The 15,368-nt window shown below is 61.4% G+C and overlaps 1 protein-coding gene across 1 annotated transcript in view; it reads left to right on the top strand.

Annotated features, from left to right (window-relative positions):
• The window catches only part of MPPED1 (metallophosphoesterase domain containing 1), a 43,624-nt gene extending 28,517 nt beyond the window's left edge, over positions 1–15,107 (top strand). The window contains exons 3-6 of the mRNA XM_037160094.2: positions 1,343–1,568; positions 11,985–12,100; positions 14,397–14,510; positions 14,989–15,107. Coding sequence (XP_037015989.2) covers positions 1,343–1,568; positions 11,985–12,100; positions 14,397–14,510; positions 14,989–15,107 — 575 coding nt within the window. The remainder of the gene's footprint in view (positions 1–1,342; positions 1,569–11,984; positions 12,101–14,396; positions 14,511–14,988) is intronic.
• The last annotated feature ends 261 nt before the right edge of the window (positions 15,108–15,368 follow it).

The following is a 15,368-nucleotide window of genomic DNA, read 5'->3' as shown; positions in this document are numbered from 1 at the left end:
TTGCCAGGTCTAAGTGGCCGTCTAGATAGACATATTCGTGGCTGGACCTGGGGCTCAGAAAGGGGTCACCGACAGGCTAGTTGCCTGCCTCCAAGCCATGCGGCGTCCAGGAGAGACCAGACGGTACTGGGGGGTGTCCTGTGAACGTACTGTGGCCCCTGCCCCCCCACCTGGCTCTACCTGCAGAAGCCTGGCCTGTCCCACCCACTCTGCCCTGGGCAGGGGGGACCTTGGTCACCGTCCTCTGCCGAGGTGAGAGGAGTGGAGACAGCTGGCAGCTTCCTGCTCTCCCCCTGGTCCCTGGTACATGGGAGCTGCGGAAATAATGACACTGTTCAGTTGGAGTAATTTGCTAATTTGCTTAAGTAACGTCCCCAGTGCGGGATGTGACATAAATGCATTAGTGCAGCTCCGGCGCCCCCAGGCGGGGGCGGCGCTCCGGGTGGGGCGGGTGGGTGCTGGGAAGAGGAAACAGTTGGGGCCTGCGGGCAGTCGGCGGGGCGGCGGGGGTTCCGCGGGGGTGCCCCCGGCTCCGGCCTGCTGGCCTTCCAGTCCTAACTGCTCACCCCCGTGTGTGGGGTCAACCGGGCTGGCACCCAGCGTTGCCTCACCACTCACCTGTTGTGGGACCGCGCAGGTACCTGGCCACGGGGCAGAGATAACAAGCTCACCTGGAAGGTCCCTCGGGCGCTGGAGGCCTGTGCCCGGGTAGCTGGCCCACCAGTGGGGTCGAGGAAAGGGCAGCCGGCTCTCTCTGCCCTCCGCGACCTCTCCCCCGCCGCTCAGGCCCAGGCCCGCCTCCTCCCTCCCCGATGGCAGTGTGTGCATTGCCATCAGTGGGTCCTCTGCACCGGGTCACCCTGGGGTGCTGGGGATGGGCGTGGCTGAAGCCAGCAGGTCTGCTCCTGGGCCAGTGCCCGTGCGGAGAGCGAGGTAGGAGGTGGGGAGGTGGAAGGGGCCAGGAAGCGACCCCCACTGCCTGCGTGGAGGCCCCAAGGGGCAGCAGCCGGGGGTGTTCCCTCCGTGTCTGTAGGGGCCGCAGCACCTGCAGGGAGGGCGATGCCTTGCAGTTGAGACATGGGCCGGGTGTGAGTGCTGGGCCGGGTGGGGACTGGGGCTCACCGCCGTCTGGGGGAGATGCTGACCCTCAGCACGTGGGTGGGTCGGGATCATCAGAGTTCAGAGTTGATTGGTTATTAGAAAATAGGATGACTTTTGATTGGGAATCTCTTGAATTTTTTATGCTGGCAACAAATTCAAATGTGAAAGAACTAATAGGTCTTGCCCGACAAAAGGTGCCCGCGGGCAGGCCCCAGCGGCGCGGTGTGTCTGTGCCCTGCAGGCAGCCTGCCCTACGAGTACAAGATCGTCATCGCCGGCAACCACGAGCTGACCTTCGACCAGGAGTTCATGGCCGACCTCATCAAGCAGGACTTCTACTACTTCCCGTCCGTGTCAAAGCTGAAGCCGGAGAACTACGAGAACGTGCAGTCGCTGCTGACCAACTGCGTCTACCTGCAGGACTCGGAGGTGACCGTGCGGGGCTTCCGGGTCTACGGCTCCCCGTGGTGAGTGCGTCTCGCCGTCCGGGGCTGGGGCTGGGTGTGCAGGGGGCGGGGCCGGGGTCTCGGTCACAGCTGCTCGGGTGTCCTCGTCTGACACCTGCTGAGGACGCAGGCTGACCTGGCCTCATCCCTGAGCTCATCTGGCTGGTGGGGGTCAAGATGAGAATGACGGTCAGTGTGTCCATGGGAGCCCAGGTGAAGGTGATGATGATGGTGGTGATGATGATGATGAGGAAGATGATGATGGTGGTAGTGATGATTGTGGTGGTGGTGATGATGATGAGGGTGGTGATGATGGTGGTGGTGGTGATGGTGGTGATGACAATGATGGTGGTGGTGGTGGTGGCAGCAAACCAATCCTGAGCATTTGCACGAGCCAGGCCCTGGGCTAAGGCCTCCCTAGCACGGTCTCTGGTCCTTCCTCAGCCCGACAGGGCAGCCTGGGCCGTGGAGGCCCAGCTGGCCGTAGCCACAGGGTGCCAAGTGCTGAAGGGTGCGGAGGGCGCCCTGTACAGCAAGGACAGACCAAGTGTGCTCCAGGGAGAGGCGGGGCCACCTGAGCCATGAAGGAAGGGAAGGGTCTGGAGTGTGGGTGACAGGGCCTGAGACGGTGCCATCAGCTGGGGCAGCACACACGGGGTGTTGAGGGGCGATTTGGGCGGACACGGGGCCTGAGAGGGTGCGGGGACTTCAGGAAGCCCTGGGCTGCCCCGGGCAATGCTGTACTCTGACCCTCGGAGGCTGGGGGCATGTTGAGGACCTGGCCCTGTGCCGCTGAGGCTTCCCTGTGGAGCAGGGGTGGGGGCGCAGGGCAGGGGCGGTTGCCAGGTCATCCGTCTTTTCCTGAGCTCCAGGAGGCGCCTACTGTTCTCTCGAGTTCTCACCATGTACAGGGTCTCTGTGAACCCTCCCTGTAGCCTGGGAGGTCCCAGAAGAGGACTGGGGGCCACTCGAGGGTGTGGGGAGCTCCGTGCCAAGGGGAGGCAGTGCCCAAATCTGCCCGGCAGACCGGCAGAGCCGGGACCTGGGGGGTGGAGTCTGGGGGCCAGGAGAGCACGCTAGGAGCTCGAGCGAGAGAACAGCCTGGAGGTGCCCCGAGCCTGTGGGAAGGTCTGGGGTTCGAGGTGCAAGCAAGGAGATGGGCGGGCGAGGTCAGAGGGTCTGGAGGGTCGGGTGCGGGGCCTCAGGTCCCAGACCAGGGAGTCCGGCCTGGATTTCTGGGCCGGTGGTTTTCGGTAACCAGCCTCCCCGACACCCAACCCCCACCCGCACATAACCGCTCCCTGACCCCCATCTGGAAAGTTGTACTCTGCGTTGCTTAACAGCACGGCTTTGGAACCAAACTTTCTTGGCCCAAGTCTTTGCCTCACCTCTTAATGGCTGTGTGACCGCAGGCAAGTCACTGAACCTCTCTGTGTCTCAGCTTCCTTTCCCGCAGAGGGTGGTCGCAGAGGCGTCAGTGGCCGACTCCCTGAGCCGGTGCAGGCTTCGGAGTAACAGCCGTGGGAGCTGGGGTGACACAGGGCCAGGGAGGGTGTGGCAGGCAGAGGGAGGTCTCAGTGAGTCACGGCTTTGCCTGTCTGGAGCTCTGTGTCATCAGCTTGTGGGACCCGCCACATCACGCCTGAGGCCTGGAGGGGACACCGTGCTTGTAGGTGCAGGGCGGACTCAGCGGTGCGCTTGGGCCCAGACACGCTGGGGACGTCCCCACTGCCCCGCCTCCCCCTCTGTGTCTGACCTTTGCAAGCCTCACTCCCGCGTGGCTGCAAGGGGCCGCTGCGCAGCGGGGTCCTGTCTGGGGTGGCCCCAGGTGAAGCCACACGGCAGAGCGGCATTGACCAGCCCTCCGAGGACATTCACAGCCCGAGAACCTCCTGGTCTGCCTGCTGCTTCTGCCTGGTGCCTGGGGGTGCCCATTACCCCCAGGTCGGAAGCCAGACGTCCCCACCGTGGCTTCAGTTCCCTGCAGGCCGGGCCAGCAAGGGAGCCTCATTGGGCCTGTGTGTCTCTGCTGTCACTGTCCCAGGCGCCGTGACTTTCCAGGGCTCAGAGAAGCCATTTCTGGTCCCCTCAGGTGCAGCCTGGGCACGGAGCCCCTGCGAGAGCAGCTTAGAGGAAGGGGGCGGGAACCACCCGCAGACGAGGAAGAACCAGCTGGTACAGAAGCCTCCTCGTTAAAGAAAAGTCCCTGTACATGCCGCATTCATGTATGGGTTTTGGATGCGTTTTTTGTTCTCGTTTAACTGAAAGCGGTCTTGATTTTTTACAAAAAAAGGAGGAAGGGAGGGAGGGAGGACGTTGGCACACAGCTCATCCATCTGGTCTAATTACTTCTGGTATTTTGAAAGGAGAGAGCTAAACCTGCTGAGGCATTAAACTTGGAGAAGTGGCTGCCGGGCCGTTGCTGGGCGTCGTGGGCCCTGGTTCTCGGCTGGGCCGTGCTGTCCCAGCAGTGACCAGATGCTGACCGGTGACCAGGGTGAGGCCATCTCTGCCTGGATGTCTCCCGCCCCCTCGCCGTGCTCCTCCCTGGCTTCAAGGCCGCCGCCCCTTCCAGGGAGCCCCTGTGCTGGGCTCCAGGCCCTGTCCTGCCTCCTGGCTCTGTGTGAGGAAGGGCGGGGCTGGGACTCAGCTCCACACACCTGGGCCAGAATCCTTTGCTTTTTCTCTTAAGAAAACCTTTTTAATCTTTTAGAAAACATTTAGTTTCTCTCCACTGATTCTCTAAGGGGTCTGGGTGTTGTGACTTCGGATTGCATGCTCCCCATCAGCAAGGGTCTGAAGAGGCCTATGTACCCCGAGTCTAGGCCCCAGTTGGGGGTGTAGCCCAGTCTAGGGGTAGCAGTATGGGGGGGCCCCTCATAGAGAGCTGTGTATGCTCCAATCTGTGGGTGCACAGCAGGGGCCCCTTTGTGTCTGCCCCTTGGCCTGGGGCCTTCTCTGCCATGTGGGCTCACTGGCTGGGGGACCAGCCCTGGTCAGAGGTTGGGGCATTGCCCTCTGCTCAGTGGGGGTGTCCCGCCTCCCCACGGCCAGTGGGCCGCCTTTCCTGGCCCACTCTCCCCCCAAGGCCCTCCTGGGGCCCAGCCGTATGGGGGCGGTTGCACCAGTGCCCGCTGGCCACCGGGGGCCCTGCCCCTGTTGCCTTATGGCCGTTGGGACCCACAGTCCCTGGTCCCCGAGGCCGGCGGTCCCTGTGCACCTGAAGCCATGTATGTTGCATTTTACCTCCCATATCTTTAATTTTTAAAACATTTATTGAGTTGAGAGAGAGAGAGAGAGAGAGAAAGATCTGTCGTTCCTCTCATTTATGCATCATTGGTTGATTCTTGTATGTGTCCTGAACAGGGTTTGAACTTGCAACCTCAGTGTATCGGGACCATGCTCTAACCTTCTGAGCTACCCAGCCGGGGCCTTATCTTGCATTTCTAGGAGCTTTTAGCTCAAGGCCGTGGCCTTCCCATGCGTTCAGGCAGGAGAGGCCAAGACTTGCCCTCTCCTCCCGTACCCGAGACCCTGCGTTCGGCCGACCTCCCAGGAGCCGCCACCCAGTTGCCCCATTTAATCTGCCCAGTGACAGGGCAAGGGGACTTTTCAGTCCCCTTCCACAGAGGGACGATGTGGGCCTGGGGTGGGCGAAGCAACTGGCCCAGTGTCTCTGCCCTGGACAGAGGCAGCACCGGGTTCCGACGGTGGACACATTCGGCTCCGAGAACCGTCCAGTGGCAGCCTGCTGAGCCGCTGCTGCCTGCCTGTCCCTGTCCCTCCCCCGCCCCCGCCCTGGCCCCCTGGTGGCCTGTTGGGCTGCGGAACCCAAACAGGCCTGGCCTGCGGGGTCCTGGTTGCCTGGCTCTGGTCGTCCATGTGAGAGCCCACGCGCCCCCTGACCCAGGGTCCCGCACCGGTAAAATCGGACTTGGATTCTCTCTCCCAGGGCTGTGCGGGGGACAGATGAGGGGGCCACACAGAGCCACTGGTCTGGGCCCTGCAGAAGCTTTGTGTCCTGGGTCTGGCTTTACCTCTGAGGCCTCACCTGTGCAATGGGCTGGAGCACCATGAGCATGTGTCCACCTGGGCAGGTGAGAAAGGGGTGCTCAGCAGGTGGCCAGAGGTCTCGTGTTCGTGACTTGCTGCAGGTCTTTGGGTTTTGTGACTGCCAGGGACCCTGGGGGTGGTGCACAGGCTTCATGCATAGTTCCCACCGGCCTGCCCAGTGGAGCCGCTGTGGGTTCATTTCATCTTCACTCATCCGCCTGTTCATTCGTTCGTGCACACCTTGAACGAACCCCTCGCAGAAGCCCTTCTAGGCCCCACCCGTGGGGCGGGAGAGGTCCAAGCTGGCCCTGCCCTGAAGGAGACGGCCAAAGGGCACTCAGAATGAGGAGGGTCACCTGTGTTTGGGGGCTGGTGGGGAGCCTCCTGGAAGCGGTGGCCCTTGAGCCAGGCCTTTGCAATAACCAGCGACAGGCTCCGTGGAGAGGCTGGAAGGGCATCTCAGACGGCTGGAATGCCACAGGCCGTCGCTGAGGGGAGCGGCTGCAGGACCCCGGTGGATTCTCGTACCCGTCGAGGGGCGGGGCAAACTCAGCAGTAAGTCTGAGCAGGGCAGCCCAGAGGACAGGGCAGCAGGGAGCCATGGAAGGTTCTGGAGTAAAGGAGTCACACAGGCAACCGATGCGAGGCAGGGAGGAGCCCCCATAGCAGGCCGCTTCCACCCTGTCCAGCCTGGGCCACAGGGGCCCGGCGGGGCCAGGGGCTGTGTTGGGACCTGGCCGGACATTCAGGAGCTGCCAGGAGGCGGGCGGTTGCAGTCGACAAGGCCTGGCCACCCTGCCAGGGTCTTCTTTATGTAGCTGACTGTGGGACACAAGGGGCAGGAGCCAGGACCCTGGCCTGGGTCCCTGTAGCCTCCTCTGTGTCCTCAGACACAAAGCTTAGCCACATAGTGTCACCATTTCCTCGTCCCCTTAACGGGACCTTCCTACAGCTTTGCCCCGAGGACTAACGGAGCCAAGGCGTGAACTGGCTGCCTACCAAGGTCTGCCGAGGAAGGTGGGTCCAGGTCCCTGTCTGACTGCCGTAACTCCAGGGTGGAAGCCGAGAGCGTGGGCTCTGGAATGTGCCATCTGGGGCTGAGCCCTGTGCATGTCCCCTGGTCACCAGCTAATCCTAGGCAAGCAAGTCACAGCACCTTTCTGCATCTGCGAGATGGGGCGGTGGCGGCACTTGCCTCCCTGGGGTGGGCGTGAGAGTGAGTGGCTTGTGTGCACAGGTGTCCCTGGGTGTCCTATTGAGAGAGCCCTGCACCCTCCCTTCTCTGGTCATCAGCCCCTGGGCAGGGAATACAACGGAACCCACTCCACCGGGGGCCCCCTAGGCCTCCTCCACCCCCACATCCCAGCCCCCCGAAATGGCATGACCGTAGCTGAGGCTGACTAAAGGACCCCTGGGGGCGTCCCCTTGCCCAGGTGTGCGCACCTTACCTGGGGAGACAGAACAGAGTGGGCACTGCGCTCCCGCCATTCTTGCAGACAAGCACTGCCCTGCCTCTGCCTCAGGGAGCCGGGAATTCCTGAGTCAGGGGGCATGCGGTTAATGATTGGCCACCGGGAGGTCATTTATATTGGCTAAGCGGGCTTAATTAGGCTGGATTGGAGGGCTACCAGGAGCGCACAAAGACTGTGAAGGGTTAGTTAACCTCTGAGAGATTACATTGTATTCAGCGCTCTGTTAAAGTTTGAATTAATTTTTCTCATGGGTTTGTTCACATTCTAATTTTCAACTAAATGAGACATCTGTTTCAGAAAAGGAAAATTTGCTCTGGTTGTCATGGCAACTATCGCTCTGTAAGAAAATTATTCCAATGGTTACTTTAGAACAGAAAGACAGAAATGCAGGACATAAAGCCGCCGCCATGGCTCGGTCGGAATTCTGATTCATCCGGCCTCCCTGAGAGTCTGTGTGTCCTGGACACGGGGCCAACCTCGGCCCCCGGCCCTTGGGCAGTCAGGCTGGGTCCGGGCGCCCTGAGGTGGGCGTGGGACCACCGCCTCTGGGCACCCAGTGCTGGGGTGTTCACGGGTCTCAGATTGAGGCCACCCTGAGGCGGGTGGTTCACTGAGGGGCTGGCTGATCCCACTGCTTGGATAAAAGCCCGGGACCCCCGGGCAGCTTTGCACTTTAACCTCTGGCCCCAAAGGACCTTGCAGGATGAGGGTGGAGTGACTGAATGCAGAACGTTGGGACAGCTGAGGGCTGTCGCTGACCTGAGGAAGGACGGTGCCATTCTATGTCCCTTCTCCCCAGGCAGGAACCTGGGTAGATGACACCGTATCGGGGGCAGGGGACCGGAGGCTTGTCCTGACCTTGGGACGTCACCCTGAGGACTGCAGTCTGTCAGTTGTGCATCTCTGGTCCCCACCTTCCGGCCGAATGTCCCTGGCTGCCCTTGAGAAGGGCCCCCAGCCCGGGGACAGTGCTCCCCAGCCGCTGCACCCTGGGCAGGGTCCCCCCTGGACGTGTTGTGCCCAAGTTCCAATAAAAGCCAGAACGTCACTGTCTCCCCTCGACAGTGCTGGTGTTAGGGAGCGCTCTCCTGGTGGTGGTACAGTGTGACCCTTACACCCTCCGTCCCCCGTCAGGCAGGGCGCAGGGCACTGAACAAGGGCCATCCCTGTGCTCATGGGGTAAGGTCTGGGGGCAGAGGTGTTATTGCCCCATCTGACACGGTCTGGGAGAGGTGAAGTGACCAGCCTGGTGGCAGAGCGGGGAGGGCTGAGGTCAACTTCAGTGTCTTTCCCGCCCATTAGGGGGGACAAGGCAGCCCCCTTTCCCAGCCTGACCCATCCCCCACCCCGAGGCTGCTTTGAGGCTTATGCACCTCATGTCCTCGAAGACAGGCATGGGGGGAGGTGGGGAGGGGAGGGTGGTGGGAGGCCTGTGGGCAGCGGTCCCCAAACCCGCGGGTTCAGACCTGCAGGCCTCCACGGGCTCTGCCTAGGACCTGCTGTGTGGTATTGGGAAGTGGGGCGACCTCTAGGGGCAGGGTGGACCCCAGCTTCCTGGGATTTGAAGCGATGTGTTTCCAAGAACCAGGCAGGTGCATCTACGGGGGACTGTCACCCCCGAGGAGGGTTCATCAGTGCTGGGCCAGGGGGAGGTGGGGCCGGGCAGGACTCGACCTCCGGGGCCTCTGATTTGTTTCCAGTGTCTATTTTGAAGCCGCCTGCTGCGGCTCCTGGAACCGACCCACGCTTCCTCTCTGTATTGGCGAGGCCTGTGCTTCTTGTAAATACTTGGTCAGATTTCTGAAAATGGGTCCTGCGTTTGGAAGGCCACGGCAGAAGCGCATGGCTCCTTCTCACCCCGGCTGGTGGTGCCGGAGGCCGGGGCGGGGGGGCCACCTGCAGAGCGGCTTTCAGGTGGCCGCAGCCACGCCCTGCCTCAACCCGAGGGCACTGTGAGTGTGACAGGGGCTTGGAAGTGACAGTTCCACCAGCTCAGCCCATCAGGATGCCAGGACGGTCAGCTGTTTCTGACGGGGACCAGGGGGGACAAGCGCTTGACTTTGCTCCTCAGTGCACACGGGTGTGGGTGTCTCTTTTAAAAAAATAAAATAAAATATTTTATTTTATTTTATTTTATCTTAGTTGTTGTTCAAGTACAGTTTTCTGTCTTGTACTCCCATCCCAGTTTGGGTTTCTCTTTAAATCTAAAGGTATTTAACAGAAGTGTCCCTTCTCTGCTATGATGGACTCTGGTGTTTTCTGCTCTTTCTTTTGCTTTTACTTTTAAAAAATGCTGTTGTGACCCGTCAAAGTGCAATTTGAAAACCCTGCGCTGGGCCAAGCGTTTTTCATCCCAGCTTCATGGGTGGGTTCTAGGAGGTGTTCGCAATGACGGTGATGACGGTGGTTACGATGGTGGTGGTGATGGTGGTGGTGGTGATGATGATGATGGTGATGGTGATGGTGATGATGGTGGTGGTGATGGTGATGATGATGGTGATGGTGGTGGTGATGATGATGATGGTGATGATGGTGATGGTGGTGGTGGTGGTGATGATGGTGGTGGTGGTGGTGGTGATGATGATGATGGTGATGGTGGTGGTGATGATGGTGATGGTGGTGGTGATGGTGATGGTGATGATGGTGGTGGTGGTGATGATGGTGGCGATGGTGGTGGTGATGGTGATGATGGTGATGGTGATGATGGTGATGGTGGTGGTAATGGTGATGGTGATGATGATGGTGATGGTGCTGGTGATGATGATGATGGTGATGGTGATGGTGATGATGATGATGGTGATGGTGATGATGGTGGTGGTGGTGGTGATGGTGATGATGGTGATGGTGATGATGGTGGTGGTGATGGTGATGGTGATGATGGTGATGGTGATGGTGGTGGTAATGGTGATGGTGATGATGGTGGTGGTGGTAGTGATGGTGATGGTGATGATGGTGGTGATGATGATGATGGTGATGGTGATGGTGATGATGATGATGGTGATGGTGATGATGGTGGTGGTGATGGTGATGGTGGTGGTGATGGTGATGGTGATGATGGTGGTGGTGGTGATGATGGTGGCGATGGTGGTGGTGGTGATGATGATGGTGATGGTGATGATGGTGATGGTGGTGGTGATGGTGGTGGTGGTGATGATGATGGTGATGGTGATGATGGTGATGGTGGTGGTGATGATGATGTTGGCAGCTTCAGTGCACTGAGTATTTACTGTGAACCAGGAGCTGTACATGGAAAACTGACGTGATTCTCTCAACAGCCCTGCTGAGGCGGGTGCTGTTACTGCCCCCATTCTCCAGATGGGGGAATTGAGGTATAGAGAGAAGTTAAGCCACCTGCCTCAGTCAGGGCCTCCCTGACACTCCAATTCCCTTGAAGTCCGGTGTGACGTGGTGTGTTTCTGTGTGGGGGGGAGACGTTTTCATGTGGGGAGAAGCTCAGCTTCCTGCCATGCAGGGCAGCCATGTGCGGGGTACCTGAGGGTGGCAGTGCCCTCTGAGGGGCTTGTCCCCAGCGCCTCCCACCCACCCACCCACCATTCCGCAGCTCTGGCCACCCGGTGCCCTCACTTGGTGGATGCCTCCTGTCGGGGATCCCCTGGGACAGCCCCTCCCTGGGGTGCACGCAGCCCCTCTGAGCTCCGCCCTTCACTGCCCATTTCTCCCGTCACCGGCTCGGGCAGATGCCCAGGCCCCCATCTGCTCTCTTGGGGCCCCCTCAGCTCCCCACCCACCAAGAACAAGGCAGGAGCCCACAGCCCTTTCTTTCCTTGAGGCCAAGACTCAGGCTGGCAGGGCCTGGGGAGGCGGGGGCCTGTTCTACCTGCTGTCAGTAAGTTTTTCTGGGGTACACTCGGGTCTCTTTAGAACGTGGGGCCCATTCAGCAGCTCTCCGAGGCCACAGGAGAACTGCTGCGTGACATCTGCTCCCAGGTTCCCTCACTCCGTGTGCCCTCTGCCCCCCCACTGGTCTGCCGGCCCCTGGGCTGGTGCAGGGGGAGCAGGGGGCCTGGGGCGGAGCTTTGGGACGAGGGTGGCAATGGTGATGGCGGTGGCTGAGTGCTTTGGGTGGGGTTCCTAGGTGTCCCCGCGTTCCCACCGTCCCCTGTCCCAGCACTGATGGCCTTCCTCCAGGGTGACAGTTCAGGATCTGATAATGACCTGAGCCCAAGGGACTCTTGGGAGGCTTTTGTTGGGAATGAAAACCCAATTCTTACGGCTGCCCGTGGGCCCACGGCCCTGGGAAGTTCAGCGGGGGGTGGGTGTCTGGTGTAGCTGGATCCAGCTGGCCGTCCTGGGCCCTGCTGGTGTGCACAGAGGAGGAACTGCCCTCCCCTCTCCCGGAGTGAGACAGTGGAGGCCACACATTCACCACCGAGCCAGCCCGGGGGAGCGCCCTGCACCGATCGGCCTCCGTCCTGGGTGGGCAGCAGGCTGGGGTTTCACTCACTGGCCCTGCTCTTAGGGTGGGGGTGGGCTCAGCCCTCCCCGGACCCCTGGTGGGGGCTTCGGCTGGAAGTGGGAGTGAGTGTCCTCCGGGGACACACCCCCCGCAGGGGCAGGTGCCACTGTTCTCTGTGGGTGTCCTGAGGAAGGTTCGGAGCAGGGAAGGTCTCTGGCAAAAGCTGATTATTATGCCTTTCCTTTTATTGCATAAATAACACTTGTTTATCACAGAAAAAGAGACTGCAGTTAAGCAGGAGGGAAAAGGGAAGGGAAGGCAGGCGATGCCCACGTTCTCTCCCCTGCCAAGCCCGGGCGGACCCCGCTGGCACCCGGTCGGAGTTCCTAGGCGTCCAGCTGGCCCCCCATGGCGTTCGGTGCCCTGCCTGCTTCCCTGTCCCGTGGTGGCCCCCACACCTGCCGGCCCCTCTGAACCGCTGCTCTTCTCCCACAGGCAGCCCTGGTTTTATGGCTGGGGCTTTAACCTGCCGAGAGGACAAGCCCTGCTGGAGAAGTGGAACCTCATTCCCGAAGGCGTGGACGTCCTGATAACCCACGGACCCCCACTGGGTAAGAGCCAGCCCGTGCTAGCCCTGGGGTCCCCAGTCCTGGGCCCCGCCGCCCTGCCCCAGCCCGCTCTCTCTGAGGGAGGATGCTGCGGTCGGGGTGGGGGGAGCCCAGTGTGCTGGGGCATCGGGGTGAGTTGACCCCCTGCTCCCTGATCTCCTGAGCCGGGAGCCGAACTTGCTGCCTCCAGCTGAGTCCTGGGCACTCAGCACCACCAGGGCGGCTCCTACAGGCCCCGCCTCCTGCGCCCCTCACCTCGTCAATCACTGGGGGCCTCCCCCCACCCATCCCACAGGGCGCAGGGCCTGTGGACCCCAGCCCAACATCTGCTCCCACCCCCTCTCCTCACCCGGCTCCACTTCCAGTCCATCAGCTTGACCCTTCGGTTCTACCTCTGAACGGTTGGTGTCCCACCTCTTCCCCTCTTTTCGCCACCGCTGTCCTCACCACGGTCCAGGCCATTCTCTCTCTGATGACCCCCTCCCTGGCCCCCCAGCCCCAAGTCTTGCCCCTTCCACTCCGCTCTCCTCACAGCAGGAGGAGGGAGTTCTCTGAGTTGTCAGCTCTGCCACGCTATCCCTCTGTAATCCTCTGTGGCTCCCTCAGTCCTTAGAACAAAGGTCGAACTCCTGGCAATTCAGCCCAGACCAGCCTCCCTCTCCCACCTTGGCCTCTGCTGAACCTGCCATCATGCCCTCGGGCCTCAGAGCTAAGCAGGGCTGGGCACTGCTGGGTGGGGCCCCCCGCAATGCAGAGCCTGCCTCCACGGCTCACAGGCACCAGACCACGGGGTAGAGGGGCCCAGCGTGGCCAGCCCAGTGGGTGAGGGGAGCCCAAGGGTAGGGGGAGAGACGGAGGCAGCCAGAGGGGGCCTGGGGAGCTTACAGAGGAGGTGACCAGCGAATGGGGTCAGGAGAGGAAGGGGGTGCGTCCCAGGTAGGAGGGGCTACGGGCGAGGCCCAGGACACCGTGCGGAAGGTGTGCCAGGTGCCTCTCTGCTCCCCAACACCGTGCAGAGAGGAAGGCTTTGCTGTCCCCGTTTTCAAAGGGAGGTGGCTCCGAGTCCCAGGAGCCCTGAGAAGGTTTAGGGGCAACAAACAGCCGTTGTCACTGGGGCTGCGTTTGTGCCTCTGGAAGCCTGCTGACCCCTGGGAAGAGCTCCCTTCAACGTTTGTTGTCACGCGGTGAGGCCCTGGGCAGGTGTTTCCCCTCCCTCCCTCCTTTCCACCCCTCGGTCTGTCTTCCCAAACGGTATCTTTGGGGGTCCCACTCTCCCAATTCACCCCCCACCTGCCTCACTCACAACACCCAGCTCCCGTTCTGGGGATGCCTGTGCCTAGTGCAGCCCAGTGGTTGGGTGCCGAGACCAAGGCACAGAGAGGTTAAACGGTTTGTCCAAGGTCACACAGCAAGTAAGGAGCAGATCCTCAGACTTAAACCAGGCATCTGCCCCAGGCCTGCTCCCTGCCCACCTGCCTACTCCCTGCCTCTTCTGTCCTTCCTCCCCTCCTCTCCTCCTCCTCCTTTTCATTCTCTCTCCTCCTCAGGGCCTCTCCCTCCCTCTCTCTCTCTGCCTGATTCTTTGACTTGAGGGAGCCCCTCCCCTCCCAACAGTAGTAAAAACCCTTTGCCCCACCCCACCCCCCAAAAGAGAGGGGTGGAGAGGGCCCTAGGCACTCGCCTGAGTACCAATCATCTCTGGTTGGTGTAGCCGTGGGCGGGTAACAAGCCGCTGCCGTGTGGGCAGCCGCAGAAGGCGGGCAGGCACGCGGACCCTGCCCTGGCCACGCAAGCTGCACTGCGCTGAAGGAAGTTTATGTTCATGATTTTGTGATGTTTGTTTAGAAAGCTTTCGACGTGCAAGTCTTCCTCCTGGGTCCCTCTCTGCTGCTGGCCGCTGGGAGGCCCTCGGGCCTCTGCCGCCCCTCTCAGGCCTGTGGTTGCTGTTCTCTGCAATGGGTGGTTGCCGTCCTTGAGACCACCTCAGCATGAGTAGTCAAGCAGCTCCACCCCACAGCCCGGGCTCCCTCTGGTCTTTCGTCAGCGTGGCTCTGTGCACGGGCACAGAGGAGGGGGAGGCCGCATGGCCCCAGGCATGCCTGACAGACCCCGGTTTCCCTTCCCGAAGTTGGAGGCAGGGCCTGGCCGGGCGGAGCGTGCCAGGGACATGGGTGCGAGGGGAGCTTCATCTAGGCCTATGGGCCCAGAACCCCCAGTCTCCGAGGCTGCAGAAGTGGCCACCTGCGGCCCTCGGGGCTCAGGGCTGGGCTCACTGCCCACGGCGCTCCCCCCTGCACAGGCTTCCTGGACTGGGTCCCCAAGAAGATGCAGCGGGTGGGCTGCGTGGAGCTGCTCAACACGGTGCAGAGGCGTGTCCAGCCGCGGCTGCACGTCTTCGGCCACATCCACGAAGGTCAGTGTGTGGGGTGGGGGAGGGGACCGCACCTGCCGGGGGCTTCTCACTGGCCCTTTAGTGGCCGCCTCCCTCATCTCTACGCTGCAGGGGAATGGCCCACAGGTGTTGACAGTGATGGTGATGCTGCTGGTGGTCATGGTGGCCGTGGCAGTGATGGTGATGATGATGGTGATGGGACGATGGCGGGGATAATGGTGGTGGTGACGGCGATGAGGATGTCAGTGATGCTGTCTCGCTGTGTGTGGCCCAGCACGGAGCTGAGCCCTGTGCCTGGGTTACCGTCTCACTGACGGCAGCCTTGGGAGGTGTGCCTGTCACTATAATCTCTATTTATAGGCGAGAGACCCGGTTGAGAGTTTCCAGAGCTTGGCCCAGGTGGCTGAGTGCCGCCCGACTCCCACCCTCTCCAGCCCCCTCCCTGCTCCAGGGCCTGGCCTTACCCCTCGGCTTCCACAGGGGTTTGCTTCCTTTCCAGGGTACGGCGTCATGGCGGACGGGACGACCACCTACGTGAACGCGTCTGTGTGCACCGTGAACTACCAGCCCGTGAATCCGCCCATAGTCATCGACCTCCCCACCCCCCGGAACTCCTGACTGCCCCTGCGGCCCTGGCCCCGCCGCCCCCGGCCGCGGCGCACGCCTGGCTGACGGTGCGGCCCCACCATGCGTCCGCCCTTCCCTGCAGACAGCCCGTCTGGCCGCGGGGACCTGCCCGGCAGATGAGTTGAGGCCTTGCAATGAGGAGTCTCACGCCCAACTTCTGTCACCTGGTGTCGGGACCCTGTGGGTCCCTGTCGGGGGTTCTGTGCTCATCACTTTCTTCTGTGTGTACATTCCGTGTGTACATTCCGTGTG

Source organism: Artibeus jamaicensis, unplaced genomic scaffold (genome assembly GCF_021234435.1).
Source record: "Artibeus jamaicensis isolate MK-2021 breed Jamaican fruit bat unplaced genomic scaffold, CSHL_Jam_final contig_233, whole genome shotgun sequence".
NCBI lineage: Eukaryota > Metazoa > Chordata > Mammalia > Chiroptera > Phyllostomidae > Artibeus > Artibeus jamaicensis.
This window is presented reverse-complemented; position numbering and strand designations above follow the sequence as displayed.